Consider the following 17500-nt stretch of genomic DNA (forward strand, 5'->3'; position numbering starts at 1 on the left):
ATCGACTTTTCTTCAAAAGTATTGCATGCATAATAGTGTTCGGTTATAATGAGAGACGTACTAATATTGTAATTTAAAATAGTGTTGAATATAGCCTGAGGGGATAGCAAATAGCTTACATCGTGCACGTCAAATGATATTTTTGTAGATATAACAGTTTGAAGCCCGCAAACCCAACCATGCCCAAATAAATAAATAAATATATATATATATATACTATATATATATATATATATATATATTATATATATATATATATATATATATGTGTGTGTGTGTGTGTGTGTGTGTGTGTGTGTGTGTGTGTGTGTATTGATTGACTGCATGTGTATGTATTCATAAAAAAAGAAAAAAAGAAAAAAATTTACACAAACCATAGAAATATCCATCACAAACACTCAGGAAGATATTTGTAAATATATGAATAAAGGAATGACCTTTCAATTTAGTTAAAACGCGTTCACGGTACAGGCAGGAGGTTACTTACTGAAATGAAATCTACAAGAATCTCCCCCTTTTTTTTCTTTTTTTTTTTTTCTTGTTTTTTTTTTTTAGAGAACCTTACAGGGCAAACACAAGAGTGACGGAAAAAGCCAATTGGAAACTGATCAATCAGACTCACAGCTCCAGAGAGACACATGGGAGGTCTGGAGAGTAAACACACACACACACACATACACACACACACACAAAGTAAGGTGCTTGAAGGTACATTTATAGAAAGTCGTCATATAATCCCTCAGAGACTTGTTCCTGCTCACCTTTGAGCCACAAAATATCGATAGAACCAACTCAGGAGTTGCCTATCGAAAGTTCTCAAACTGCTAGGAAGTTTGACAGTATTATTAGAGAGGAAAGCAAGGAAATCTGGTCTTTGGTGATCTGATACATTAGATCGAGGTTATCCATACCATTAGGGTCTGGAGAGTCAGGAAATGCCGGGTGACACCTTGTCACCATTGGGGAATTTTTTTAAATGGCCGATAATAAAATAATTGGTTTTGGCACAATTTTTAGATTGGCTCTAAGATCATTTCATTTTTATCTTATGAAATTTTTTTTCCAGATAGCTCATAAACATTCGGAATGTGTTTGATATGCGTTAGAAATTATAATTATGAATTCAGTCATTCATAGAACTACAAATTATAATTTTTCTTTTTCAGATTTTAAGATAAGATGAAATTTATGAAGACTGTATATTAACTCATACTTGTTCTCTGCATATCGCCCGATACTTAAAGAAACATAGAAGCAATCACCCATTACCCCAACTTCCCCTAAGATAAAGAAAAGAAAAGAATCAAGGCAATTCATACTTAAAGAACATTGTATACTTTGCGGAAATGACTGTCTAATTACACCTAATCCGCGCCATCCTGAAAGGTGTGACAAGGCATCATTATGCCGCACATCAGGCCGTGGTGATACATAAATCTTTTAAAGAAGCTAGGGTATATTGAATGTTCGTAAATTGCCTAATGATCAGTGGGGCTCTAAAGCAGAACTTTGACCAAGTGGAGCAACAATGCTATCAAACGTTTGTTAAACCAAAATACTATAAAACACAGAGCTCTTCTTCAGATATGACCGACATGGATAATACCTCTGCACTACATGCTTGCATAACTGAAAAAACAAAAAGAAACTATTTCCCAATATATGGAGATTCAATTAATCTTAATCAAGTTTATATTGCCCATATGGTGGAAAGCTCAAGCGTCGTCAGTTTATGAACACCATTATGAATATTTTAGAAAACGAGTACATAGTGCTGCCTGCTTATAGTTACGCTAGTATTATTATCATCCCATAAAGCTGTCAAGAGATGAAGAGAAAGATGATGTTCAAACTGCTGTAAAAACTATTGCTTCCACTATTGTAAATGGAAGCTACTTCTGGAGGACGTAGTCAAATCAACATGAAAGCTACTGTTAAAAAACACCACCCCAGAGTTTCAAACATTTTAGCAGCACATGTTTTATCTGATTGTGGCACAACATCACAATGACATCGAATTTGGAGGGCGTCTGCTGTAAATGTTTCAAGACAAGGTCACCAGACTGCTGGGCTTGGTGATACTTAAATGCAAACTTGTCGGATGTAATACGATGAGCAACTACATTTATATCACTCTGCTACGGCATAGTGCCAAAAGCCTCTGACACTATGTCTGACATTAGGTATGCGGCATGACAGAAAAAATGTTCTGCCAATAAAGTTGTAGGAGCTCCCCAGTTAAAGACACTGCTTCCAACAGCAGCCGCATTTAGATAGTACCATGTTTACCGGTGTCACCTACTACAGGCTGCCCGATGGGTATGTGCTGATGAAGCCAATCCACCCCTTATGAACCCGACTGACTATGGGTGGGAATTTGACCCTACTCATACTTTTCTAGTGCCAGTTACCACACCCAAAGGAGTATCATGTTATCATGTGCTCCAGAATATTTTCTGCAGCTTATTAATGTTATTGTGCTATTGAAGGGAATATATGTGCAAGTGCAAATTGCAGTTGCGTGAAGGCATCTGTAGGATGTAGAACATTGTTTTGTCAATGTAAAAGTTCAGTCGAGTGTTTGAACCGATTCGCTTAACTGATGAAAGATAGAAGTGCAAAAGAAGAAGAAAAAATGAAGAAAAGGCTATTCTTAGAAATATTTTAAATGATAGCTAGCAAAATGCAGTAAAGATCTATCACAGTTTGTGCAGTGTAATAATGATAACAATTTATACATCTTTAATGGATTTTTCACAAGGCTTATTTCTGAATATTAGTAATTTTCTCTCAATTATGGCCATGCATCTTTCTAAATAACAATTAATAAAACTATTTATCTGTTAGAAAGAAGAGAATAATAAAAATGTCACGCGGAAGTATAAACTTGAACAGATTTTTTGTCGCGTAAATACTTCAAATTTACTTGGTGCATAGATAATTTTCCCCAAAGGTGACAGAGTGTCACCCGGCAGTTTTTTAATTGTTATATCCTATAGTATTAGAAAATGCAAAAAAAAAAAACATTGGATTCTTAACATTACCACTTCATGTGGAATTTTCAGTAGACTACTACTCTAACTAGCTGGACCCAACCCACAAGAGATACGACTTGATCCCGTTTTCCGAAAAACCCGTTGTATCTCCGCTGAGTTGAGCAATCAATGGCATACCTAGTGTTCAGCTGACTGCTGTGGGTCACATCCACGGTTTAGCAAGGACATGGGGCTAGCAGCGTCATCTAAAAAAAAAAAATTACTGCATTCTGGTGTCACCATCTCGAACGGGATATTACATACAGAAAAACAGAAAAAAAATGCGTAGGAAGAAAGTGAGAACGACTGGAGATAGTTTGCTAATGAAAATTAATTCGTTTACATTTTAAAATGTCCAATGGTTTCTTGGGTGCAAGAGTTTCTAATACAATTTACGTGTTATTTACGTAATTTACGAGTCAAGTTTTTAATTTCCTAAACACTTCCAGTTCTTTTCCTTTTGCATTAACGCCTCGCGCTAAAGACTTGAAAATAAAAATTATTTAAGATTTACTTTGTGTTAATCATTGATTATATACGTGTCTTCTTGTGGTGTCAACTACCTGGAAGGTGCTATCGTAGCTGGGATGCATCAGCATAGTAGCTTCAAGCTTTATATACCCAACGGGTCACTCTCCAGCGTCCAATTTATCACTCAGCTGCCCGCCACGTCATCTATACCTAACGATGTTCGACCTTTGGCAATTTCATACCCTGACTCTCTCTCTCTCTCTCTCTCTCTCTCTCTCTCTCTCTCTCTCTCTCTCTCTCTCTCTCTCTCTTTTACACTAAAACCCACACACATACACACACACACATAAAAAAGTTTATTAATAAAATGTTTTCCTGCAGTACGTCAATAACTCTCGGTGCGTCAACTAGGGTATATTTGTCTCTATGACATAAGGAGTAATAATAAACAGTTAAGGCTGTTTCTTTGCTTGTTTGTTTGTTGTTGTTGTTGTTTTTAAGAATAACAACGCTGCTGTTAAAAAAAAAATCATGTGAATTGTCATATTCACGGTTTCACTATCAATTCCACTATACGTTTCACTGTACATTCAAACATCAATAGTGAAAGTATACAGGCTTAAGCGAGGTGTTTCAAACTACACATACCGCCACAAAACAAGATTGTTTTCAAAACGTCTCATTTTAATTGTCAGTTTGACTTTCTTACTATCAGTTCCAAAGTACGTTTCATTGAATATTTTATGTAAGAATAAATAATGTACGCATAAAGGCTTCAGGGGTGGTATTTCAAACCAAACCCACTGTCACAACACATCAGAAACCATTTGGCGCGAAACTCGATTCCAATTATTTAGCGCCAGATACAATGTGAATCATAAATTTTATCGCGGTAGACATAAATATTCAAATATGTGAAAATTTTTCAGTCCACTGGATGACGATCAGGATACGATGAAATTACAGTGATGCTGGTCATAACAATGACAAAAATAATAGTGAACTGATGAAATACTACTGAAAATGACAATGATACGAGCGGAATCGGTCATTATTACACCTTTGAGAAACGACAACAACTATACACCTTACATTTCTTTCTATCTATCATTATTTATTTAATAAAGAATCAATCAGCCAGCAGAATACATGCGTTTGACGCCTGCATTTTCATCATAGACTTGAAACTTTAATGTAGGTAACCATTTGGTTTGAAATCAATCAAGCAAATCAAGCTTTTATAGGTGTTAATAATATCTGCACAGCAACCTTTTTGGAAATCAATGATATTTTCATATAAAATAAGTCTATGCTTTTAACTCATAGTTGAAACTGCAAGATAACCGAACATTTGTTGAAATGTTACGAAAGACCATTAAATGAAAGCCCGATGTCAACAACTCGAGTGACAAATTGGCGTGTAAACGGAGCGTCTGCTGCGTTCATGTTTTCCACTTGGCTTGGATGTACCGCAGACTCGAGCCGAATTTAGGTTAAATTATCATCACTGATTTACGGAGTAAACGGTTAAAATTACAAAACGCATGTTACAACATGGAAGCTAAATTCTCCTCGCAAAATTATGATAACCTAGCTAAATTCTCCTCACAAAATCTAATAACCTAGCTAAATTCTCCTCACAAAATTATGATAACCTAGGACACAGAAGTATACTCATTTTTAAAGAGTAAAAATAATACTCACTTGTCAAGCCAGCTGCCTTACGTTATTCCAAATGTTTGTTTGTTTGTATGGCGTTTTTACGTTGCATGGAACCAGTGGTTATTCAGCAACGGGACCAACGGCTTTACATGACTTTCGAACCACGTCGAGAGTGAACTTCTATCACCAGAAATACACATCTTTCATACCTCAATGGTTATTCCCAATGTGCAGAGTAAACAGCTGCTAAACTTTCTAACCACACATCAGGCAACAAGAAATAAGGACCCTTCTCAAGAATATGATTAATGACGGAATTCATAATACGGCCTAGTTGACTAGTTGATCAAAATAAAAGAACAAATCACTGCCTTGTCAAAGAAATCAGGATGGAAAGGAAATGAGTAAGGAGAAGAGGGGAATTGGTTAAGGACCTATGGATGAGTGACAGACAGAAAATCAAACTGCAGAAAAATTAATTAATAAGAAAAAAAACAATTACCGTGTCAAAACCAGTCACATGACAATGAGACCACACCTTTCTGAACTAACAACATTATGGAGATGTTTTTATTATTATTATTATTATTATTATTATTATTATTAATTATTATTATTATTATCTATGGATGAAAGAAAATTATGACAATGAGATCCCCACTTTCTGAAATAAACAACATTACAGAGATGCTTTTCTTATTATTATTATCATTACTGTAACACGCAACTGAAAGCAACGCTATTTACTGCAAACCTTTTGAAGTGTGTTTTCGAGACCAATACGATCCTATCATCAATGAGTTCTCCCAAAACCCACGTGTCCACCATTTAAGAAAATTATGCGCATTTCGATTCGTCTCTTAACAAACCAGTAATACCATTTCGCAACCATCAGCGAAGACATCTTTCCAATTCCTGAAAACTGTTACCTGTGAGTGAAGACGGCTGCTGGCTGCCACGAGCCTCCAATATGGAAGACCGACCAGTGCTTAAAAGAAGAAGAAGAAAGATGCTTAAAAAAAAAAAACTTGAAAGAAGAAGCAAAAACAAAAAAAAAGGTACGCGCAAAGAAATATGGGACTTGTTCTCAGACGTTTTTAAGGACGAAAATTGGTTCTTGGGTGTTTTTCTCTTTTTCATTTCTCTTCGACGAATTTTTTTTTTTTTTTTTTTTTTTTTTTTCAGCTTAGGTGGAATGGCCGCGCTGTTTACCTCTTTGAAAGGATCAAGCAGGCGCTCTCCACAACGAGTTTCTTTTAAATAAATGCAAATGTATAGGTTCTACTTTAATTATGCGGTTAATCATTGATGGAATTGCAACATCGTAAATGATCCTGCACAAATAAAATTAATTTTTTCTTTACTGGATGCAAACTCATTCGTATCCACGCAAAATGTGTCACTACTCTTGAGTGAAAAATAAAACAGCGCAATGCCAGAGTGCAAAACTTTCTAACAAAATGAATAAAATATATTCCTGGATATTAGAAAATTGGGAAAACCGGTGTACACAACACCCAATTATATTTAAAGTGAATCAAGACTATCCTTTCAGTCAGAATTCCAAAATGGGGCGATGAATTTCGATATTCTTAAGAAATGTGCCAGACACTTCAAATAAAGAATGTTGCAGCGCCTCAGTGGAGTGGTCGGTTTGGTCTTGCACTACCACCTCGGAAATCACGTAAAGCCGTTGGTCCTGATGCTGAATAACCACAGGTTCCATGCAACGTAAAAACACCATACAAACAAACAAACAAAAAACAATAAAGAATGTTGCAGATTTATTTATGACATGTTGTGCTATTGTATGGACACACTTTATGCAGCAAGGGAAACATTTCACCGAATACATTATTAATAAAAGATAAAATAAAAATGCATTTCGATTTCCAAACTGCATTGACCCACTACGGAAAGCACTACCATTAGATCGTGAACTTGTATTCAACCTATATAGGTGATATGTATGTGATAAGTTGCAGATATGTTTATAACATGTTGTACAGTAGTGTGGACGTCTTTCTATTTTCAGATTGCGTTGACCCACTACAGAGAGAACTACCACTAAATAATTGACTTTATTTTAACCTATTTTTGACATGTAGGCAACAAGTTGCTGATGTGCTTATGACATGTTGCTGTGCAGCGTGGACGCCCCATCAGCAGCTTAGGAAAGGTTTCACCGAATTAATTTCGATTTCCAGATTCCCACTACAGGAGCTTGCATTTAACTTATTGGTGACATGTATGCAACAAGTTGCAGATGTGTTTATAACATGTTTGCAACAAGTTGCAGATGTGTTTATAACATGTTTGCAACAAGTTGTAGATGTGTTTTTAACATGTTTGCAACAAGTTGCAGATGTCGTTATAACATGTTTGCAACAAGTTGCAGATGTGTTTATATCATGTTTGCAACAAGTTGCAGATGTGTTTACAACATGCTGTAATGTAGTGTAAACACAGCCTATACAGCAAAGGAAATGTTTCAGTGAATGAATTTCGATTTCCAGGTCGCGTGAACCCACTACAGAAGGGACTTGTATTTAACCTAGTGGTGACATGTATGCAACAAGTTGAAGATATGTTTATAACATGTTTGCAACAAGTTGCAGATGTGTTTACAGCATGTTGTAATGTAGTGTAAACACCGCCTATGCAGGAAGGGAAACGTTTCAGCAAATGAATTTCGATTTCCAGATCGCGTGGACCCACTACAGAAAGACGGGCGGCGGCGCTGTTCTGGCGGTGGATCTGGTGGTGATTACGAGGAACCATCGCATATCAGTAGTGAGAGAGAGAGGCGGAATGTCCCTCATCATTTCTAATGTCACCGTCGAAGACCAGGGAAGTTACAGCTGCCAGGTGTCGACGTCTCCGCCAAAGAAAATATTTGGATATCTCTCTGTCAACGGTAAGTCAAGTGACAATATTGTTCTGTAAATATGTGACTTACCTTTAATTAGTAAGTCAGAATCCGTAATGCTTTGTAAATATTGTGATGCTTATTTGCCGTTGGTAAGTCAGTGTCCGCAATGTTTTGTAAAAGTCCAAATGCTTATCTTTCAATAGCAGTCAGTGTCCATACTACTCGGTAAATATTTGGATATTTACATATTCATTGTAAGTCCCTCTCAATGCTATTTAGTAAATATTTGAATGTTTATTTGGAAAATATTTCAGTTTTCATTTTATATAATAATATAATAATAATAATAATAATAATAATAATAATAATAATAATAATAATAATAATTTTTTCCGTAAATACTTGGTTGTTCTGTAAATATCTGAATGTTTATCAGTCAACTGGAAGTCACTGGCCACACTGTTCCATAAATAATTGGATCTTTATTTCTTCCTTGTCCTCTTTAATTGTTCAGTCCTTCATAAATCAATTAGTTTTTCAGTTAGTAGCCTCTTGATACTGATATTCCTTAATAGTTGGATCCTTATCAATCAGAAGTAAGAGTGTCCAAAATGCTCTTTATATCTTTTTTACACTTTTTTTATTCTTTATAATGTAATCACTCGCCACTTAGCAGATTCTTGATGCTCATAGTTTTTAAAGGTTAAGGAACTAGGGCAGGCAAAGCTGCTTAACTTTAGTTGAGTTGAATATAGAATTTAAGCCAAAGGCCAAGCACTGGGACCTATGAGGTCATTCAGCGCTGAAGTGGAAATTGACGGTAAAAGGTTTGAAAGGGGTAACGGGAGGAAAACCTCAAAGCAGTTGCACCATGAATCAAGTGTTAGGTCAGGGTGGAAAGCAAGATGAAAAAAGAGAATATGAAAGGAGGTACAGTAAAAGGAACAAAAGCCGTTGCAGCTAAGGGCCGAAGGCACGCTGCAAAGAAGCTTGAGTAATGCCTACAGTGCACCGCATGAAGTCCACTGATGACACTACCCCCCTCCGGAGTGCTTGAGTTTAGGAGGAGGCAGTCTGAATGGATCAGAAATGACACAATCTGAATGTGAATGGTACAAAAGAGCTGGTCAAAGTCAGCTAGCCGTCCAGATGGCTTGTATATACGTCGTCGATAAGTTAGATATAAACCAAACAATGTCTGCAATGCCTTTATTACTTTTAAAAAATCTCGTACCCATCGCTTTCGATATAATTTCCAGCTCACTGCCAACTCGTAAATACATTAAATAAAAGGTTTAAGTTACCAAGAAAATGAACAAAGGGGCATTTGACCAGCTTTCTGCAGCTTTCCGTCGTCATTTAATTGCTGCAGACAAATCTAAAACATTGCGTTAGTTGCTGCTGCCGATCGGATGGAAATATATCGGCAAAACTGTCTGCAATCCTTTAGTGTTAAGAGCCTCGCAAAACGCTATTTTAAAACTGCAAAGCTCAGCGTAGAGGGGGTGAAAAGAAAACCCAGGGATGGACGTGGCAAACGATTACGACCTCCTCGAGTTTACAAACTTAAAATAATATCTGTAAGTCTAATACCAACTCGGTACCATAAGCCTAAACTGGTATACACGGCTTTCTGTTACCATTCGCACACTGCTCTAGAGTTGCTTGCTGGACACCGAGCCTCTTTTCCTTTGATGTGTATGTGGCAGGCACTGGTCTTTAATATCTAACAGATACGGAGTGGAATCCGTGGAGCATCTCTCTCTCTCTCTCTCTCTCTCTCTCTCTCTCTCTCTCTCTCTCTCTTTCATATGAAGGCTCTAGTCTCTGTTCGTCACGCACAGTTAACAAGGCCGGGAAGGTCACACGGGACAGTCATTACTGGGTCTCTTTCTCTCTCTCTCTCTCTCTCTCTCTCTATATATATATATATATATATATATATATATATATATATATATTATATATACATATATATATATATAATATATATATATATATTATATATATATATACTATATATATTTTACACACACACATATATATATATATATATAATATATATATATATATATATATATATATATAATCCACACATCAAAGGGTACTATAGTAGGCAGGAGAAGGGCTCAGGAACATATACACATCCATTAGATACATTTATTGCCAACGCGTTTCTTGACCCATGGTCACATCATCAGGAAATCTATATAAGAAGGAGCATCCGAGCACATAATTAAAAAACATAAGAAAACTTAAAATGGAAATTAAGTTAAACTTAAATACTGAATCCCACTTAGATACATTTACACATTAAAAACCAAGAAAGCTTAAAATGATCCTTAAAAAATCTAAACTCAGAAAAAATAAAGGTAAAAACTAACTTAAAATAAAGAGCAAGGCGCACATCTCAAAATGACAGAGACAAACACACTAAAAGAATACACACAAGAACAGAAAAAGAAGGCGGACAGATATAAACAAACAAGCCAGTTATGCTATGAACAGGGGAACAGCCGATGATTGGCAACTTAACGTAGGTACAATTCTTTTTATTAATAGACTTTCCAAGAGAAGCAGTTCTCTAGTTTCCTTGGCTTGGCCAAATATTTTGAAGTTGTCGTATTTGATCGATGTCTTGCAACTTCTAGCGTGCGATCTTATATTGGAAATTCGGGATTAGACAATCTGCAGCCCGTACGATATCTCACGCCCATGTGAGAATCGGCCCTGACCTTGAGGAGACGCCGAGTCGAACCAACGTAATTCCCGGAACTACATCCGGGGCACTTGTACTCATATACGACGCCCGACGTCATCAAAGGACAGAGCCGATCCTTGAAGGGAAACAAAGAACCAATAGTTTTAGGATTTTTTTGAATTAGTTTGATATTTTGAGCACCAATATGTTTTTCAATAATTTTAGCACACTGCTTGGCAAAGTTTTGATTGGTGGGTAATAAACAAAAGCTTGCATATATAGTAAGTTTAGGTACGTTACATCTAAACTAACCATATACAAATCTGAATCTTGAGAGGATCTTAGTTTTAAGATCTTCGGAGTTTCTTAGGGTATATCCATTCCGGGTCAACGGCTCCAAAAAGGTACCAGAAACTGAATATAACCATGGGTCAAGAAACGCGTTGGCAATAAATGTATCTAATGGATGTGTATATGTTCCTGAGCCCTTCTCCTGCCTACTATATATATATATATATATATATATATATATATATATATATATTATATATATATATATATATATATATATATATATATATATATATATATATATATTTATGCAAAGGCTCCCCTTACTTTTCCGACCCACTTGGTAACATGTGTTACAAAGGTAACACCAAGAAAATCAGAAAGAGCGAGAATACCAGTATATTAGGGTTTTAAACGGGGCCGCTGCTTGTTTACCGGGTTCCGAAATTTGGAGAAGACATAAAAAATATCCTTCTTCTTCTTCTTCTTCTTCTTCTTCTTCTTCTTCTTCTTCTTCTTCTTCTTCTGCTTCTTCTTCTTTTTTTCTTATTCTTATTCTTCTTCACTTCTTTGTCTTCTTCTTAAATTCTGTCTTCTTTTGTTAAAAAAAGGTAATTGTATGAAATGGTCACTGATGGCGTCCTCTTAGGATGTTTCACTGGAGAGCGCAGAGAGAGAGAGAGAGAGAGAGAGAGAGAGAGAGAGAGAGAGAGAGAGAGGAGGGGGAGGGGGGGAAATGAGATGGAAATTTACTTTGATGGAACATTATGATTTGCTGCCCTCCTTCCGCGCATCTATAAAAGGGTATATAATGATTTTTCTTAATGTGGATTCAAGAGAGGTATGCGTAGATAAACTACGTTTAAGATTATTAAATGATTTAGGAAAATGTAAATTAGAAAATTAACATATTAAGAAGTGAATAGCATGTGTAACCGATCATACACGAACGTGTTTAATTATTGTAGAATCTTTTCCCACATTTAAATGCACTCTGACGTTGTCTCGTGTGCATGTATGCGAATGTTGCATAATATAGCTGTTTAAAGAAAAAAACTGGTTTGTCCAAATGAATGTACGTAAGTGATGCATAAAAAAAACTAGTTTTTCCCAAAAAATTTATTTGAAAAAGTGGGCGAACCCCCATGAATATACTAAAAGTTGTACACAAAAAGAATTTTTCTTATCATAATGTGTGTAAGTAAATGTTGTATAAAAAAAAATATACTGAGTGCAAGTGTAGTATAAAAAAATCTGTTTGTACCAATGAATATACGTAATGTTGTATAAAAGAACATTCTGATTTGCCGCTATGAATGTATGTATATTTCTTTTAAAAAGTTTAAAAAAATTAATTGTCCCTACATTGCCGATGAACATTTGTAAACGCATTAAAAAAACCAAGTGGGAGCGTCCACGAATATACGAAACGTTGCATAAAAAAACATTAGTTTATTACTATGAATATAAGTGCGGTTAAAAAAAAAATCTGTTGCAATGAATATAAGAAATTGTATAAAAAATAATTCTGATTTGCCGCTATGAATGTACAACGTACATTTCGTTTAAAAAAGCAATTGTCCAACAAGATTGTGATAACAGTTTGGAGTCATAATACTTCGTCCTGAAGTACCAGGATCGAGTAAAGAGGTCATGATGGGGCACGGTGACTTATCTCCTTTTGGGTAATGAGCTGTCAGGAGCAAAAGAGCTGGCGATGAGGCCTCCGAAGGCAGCAGCAACAAGCACAGGAGATGATAATAAATGAATGAAGGAAATGAAAATAGTAGTAATGATATATAATATATATATATATATATATATATATATATATATACATATATATATATATACATATATAAGTAAATAAATAAATATGTATGTATACATACATACATATATATATATATATATATATATATATATAATTATATATATATCATATATATACATATATATATATACATATATATATATACTATTATATATACTATATAGATATAATATATATATATTTATATATATAATTATATATTTATCTAATATATATATATATATATATATATATATTATATATATATATATATATATACATATATATATATATATATATATATATATATATATATACATATATATAATATATATATATATATATATATATATATATATATATATTATATAAATATATGTTGTGCAAATGATTTACGGCTCTCCCCATTAAGCTCTGCAATGCGCTTTTATCATTCATAAGTGTTTTTATTCATAAATGCATTAATCCAGAAATACGGGGCTTTGATGTCCGTTAATTACGATTTACGCACGGCTGATATTGAATTTGAGACAGCCGCCGTTAATTTCGTACGTGAAGCAGTTAAAAAATGCAGACTTCGCCATTACCTTCCTTCCTTTACAGGCAGGATGACGTAATTGTAATGCTGCTGAAATATATCGGAGATTTATGTGACAGGTACTGCCACAGTTTCTGCCACGGCGTTCTATTCCTCTCTCTCTCTCTCTCCGTCTCCTCTCTCTCTCTCTCTCTCTCTCTCCTTTTTTTACAGCTATTGGATTCATTCCGATAAAGGAGTCCTGTAATGTTCGATAACACGTTCGTGTCCAAGATAAATCGTCGTTAGCAAAACCTTTATTAATCATACTTTCTTAAACAATTTGCAGGTCTCGTGTATATATACGTGTATATATAAATATATATTATATATATATATATATATATATATATATATATATATATATATATGAATATATATATTATATATATATATATATATATATATATATATATATATATACACAATATGTGTGCATATGTATGTATATATAAGCCTTGCTAAATCATAAAAAGTTGGTTAGATAATTTTAAAAAACTTAATTTGAGTAATTTTGAAATCAAAATAAGACTATAGCTTAAACAAAGAGAGCAGTGTATCGTCTTAATTAAAAATATCTAAGCAAAACGAATAAACGATTTCCCAAATAAAATCTGATTCGAACTCGTTAAAGTCAAAATAAAAACTTAACTGTATCCACTGCATTTAAAAAGATAATAAATTGATAAATAACGGCTGCCTACGTTTTCTTTCCTTGCAGTACCCCCAAGCATTACCAGCCCACCCAGTGACGTCACGGTGTCTCAAGGGGATGACGTCACTCTCGAATGTGGTGCGACGGGTGACCCGGAGCCTAATCTCACCTGGAGAAGGGAGGATGGGACAGCGTTCTCCTTGAATCATTCCAAAGGTAAGGTTAGACTAAGTACACTCTTGATGTAATAGTTCCTCTCTCTCTCTCTCTCTCTCTCTCTCTCTCTCTCTCTCTCTCTCTGATGCGTCTAGCAAATTAATAAGACTAATTTTAAGTGACGTTTGCAATGGTCGTAGGTTTGGAATATGGAAAATAACAAATATTCATTGCCAATGAAGCGACCAAATATATTCGAAAGACAAAGCAATCTAGAATCATTAGCTGATTTATTAAGAATAATATCAGGCGTCACAATGACAAAGGTCATCGAAGTTTGGATCGAAATAGTTATGCCCCGTTAGAGCCACTGTGTCTGAGATGCAGATATATATATATATATATATATATATATATATATATTATATATATATATATATATATATATATATATATATATATTATATATATTCTAAGTTTTGAAAAAAAAAAAAAATTTTTTGCAATAATGTACAACTTCAGTTTTCAAATTTTCTGTTTTCTCCTGTTACCGTATACCACTTTAGTTGGAAAAGTTACAGGGTTCTTGTCAGAAAAAGCGGCATTCCATTCCCCCTGTTCCTATATAAAGCCTAAAAGGTCTTTATTACCTCTTCAGATTTTTTCACTCTTAGACTTTCAGGCTGTCACTTTGGACAATAAATTGTAGAAAAACTTATTGGTTTCCAATGTCCCTAAGAGACTAACTCTTTTGACTCGTAACGAACTATAGAAAACGGGCTTGCTTTGTACTTCGTCCGACCCTATTTCTTCTTTTGTAATGCCTTTTACTTGTGAGATATATATATATATATATATATATATATATATATATATATATATATATATATATATATATCACGAGTAAAAGGCATTACAAAAGAAGAAATACGGTCAGACGAAGTACAAAGCAACCCCGTTTTCTATAGTTCCTTACGAGCAAAAGAGTTAGTCTCTTAGGGACATTGGAAACCAATAAGTTTTCTACAATTTATTGTCCAAAGTGACAGCCTGAAAGTCTAAGAGTGAAAGAATCTGAAGAGGTAATAAAGACCTTTTAGGCTTTATATAGGAACAGGGGGAATGGAATGCCGCTTTTTCTGACAAGAACCTGAAACTTTTCCAACTAAAGTGGTTCAGTAACAGGAGAAAACAGAAAACTTGACAACTGAAGTTGTACAGTATTGCACAAAAAAATAATTTCAAAACTTAAAGCTTAAAAAAGAAATACTTTCCTGTGAACAGGTTGCAAGAATGCAAAGGTGGTCACAATAAAACTTTCGTTCATTTATATTTAGATAAAATTCTAAATACACGAATGCAAAGAAGGTGGTTCCAATAAAACTTTCTTTAATTTCTATTTAGATAAAATTCTAAAACTCCCAGCAACACCACATAGTGAGAATGACCTCCAGATCAGGTGTTAATATGGCTTTTTACGTGTTGCGATTTCGACACGTGACTTCTCATTTAATTCCACATTCCCTTTCGAATCTGAGATCAGCATTACATTTTGCAAGCAAAATTACATGTGGAGGAATTCCTTTCTCTTCAAAAAAGGATGCTATATTTGGCCCCTGTAATGTGAGAAGACATGCAATCCTTTCATATCCTGCCAAATAGGGAACCCCACTCGACAAAAGTGAGTCTACCATGACATTTCTCGGATCAAATAAAAACTCAGTGATAGCTCTTTCTCTACCAGAGGTCGCTATATACTTACGAATATATATACATGATAAATGTATACAATGTATATATGTATATATGCATGTGAAATATATATAAATATATATACGTATACATAAATTACGTATATGTAAATCATTCTCATATGTATTTTTTATATCTGTAATCAGTATTAATGCAGGTAATAGGACTGCAAAGAATTCAAGTTGAATCTGGAGTATGTAAATACCAAAGCTCCTTATTTCCCGATATTATATACCAAAGCTCCATATTTCCCGATATTATATATATATATATATATATATATATATATATATATATGTATATATATATATATATAGATATATATTTCCCGATATTTAATACATATATATATATATATATATATATATATATATACATATTAAATCAGAATAAAGAGGTAAAAAAATACATTTACGAATTTAGGGGTATAGAGCAGACACTAACCCATTACGCTCTCTCTACTCTCTCTCTCTCTCTCTCTCTCTCTCTCTCTCTCTCTCTCCCCTCGCCCCATCTATCAATCTCCCGGGTGCAAAGAATTGTCTGATGTAACTATTTTGTCGAATAAATCTTCCCTCTTCCCGTCTGCTCTCTGAACTCGGGCCTCGTATCTCAAAGCTTCGTCGTCTCTGCTCACAAAGGGGATTGGGCCACAGCTCTCCTTGCTTGCCTTGCTGCTTGCTTGCTTGCTTGCTTGCTTGCTTGCTTGCTTGCTTTGCTTGCTTGCTTGCTAGGCCAGAGGACAGTATGATGCCAGATGATAGCTGTGCCATCCCATCCCTTCTCTATAAGCATGCGCACTGTGTTTTTTTTTTTTTTTTTTCCTAAAAGAGCTGGTAATGCGTATGGGACCAATTACTTCCTGATATTTTTCTCTTAAGGTAATCCTCCTCTCATTATGGTTTTATGAAGTTAAGGACGAATAGATTTCATTATGTCTGTACTCTTAGTTTTATGCGATACATAATATTTAAATGACTCATACAGCTTCCTTTTCTCTCTCTCTCTCTTCTCTCTCTCTCTCTCTCTCTCTCTCAAACACACACATAAACAAACGCTCTCTCTCTCTCTCTCTCTCTCTCTCTCTCTCTCTCTCTCTCTCTCTCTCTCTCTATATATATATATATATATATATATATATATATATATATATATATATATATATATATATATATGTATATATACTATATTTATAAATATATATACATATAAACACAGCGTTTATCATTACAAAGGTATAAATAAGCTCAGATATAGTGCACAGCAAATAAATTTTCTTTAGACTCTCGGAAGTAAAAGCGTTAGTCACTTGTGGACACTGGAAACCAATAAGTTTTCTAAATAACTTTTCTAAAATTTGCTGTCCAAAGTGACGGCCTGAAAGTCTGAGTGTGAGGGAATCTGAGGAGGTAAAAAAAAAAAAAAGTTCAGGCTTTATATAGGAAAAGGGGGGAATGTCGTTTTTCTTTTCTGAAAAAAAAAACTAAAACTTTTACAGCTGGAGTGGTTCAGTAA

The 17500-nt window shown here is 34.6% G+C and overlaps 1 protein-coding gene across 1 annotated transcript in view; it reads left to right on the forward strand.

The window, feature by feature from the left end:
* Nucleotides 1–17500, forward strand: part of LOC135206021 (limbic system-associated membrane protein-like) — a 263012-nt gene that overhangs the window by 186836 nt on the left and 58676 nt on the right. The window contains 2 exon segments of the mRNA XM_064237191.1: nt 7872–8085; nt 14144–14293. Of these exon segments, the coding sequence (XP_064093261.1) occupies nt 7872–8085; nt 14144–14293 (364 nt within the window).

This window comes from Macrobrachium nipponense, chromosome 29, assembly GCF_015104395.2.
Source record: "Macrobrachium nipponense isolate FS-2020 chromosome 29, ASM1510439v2, whole genome shotgun sequence".
Taxonomy (NCBI): domain Eukaryota; kingdom Metazoa; phylum Arthropoda; class Malacostraca; order Decapoda; family Palaemonidae; genus Macrobrachium; species Macrobrachium nipponense.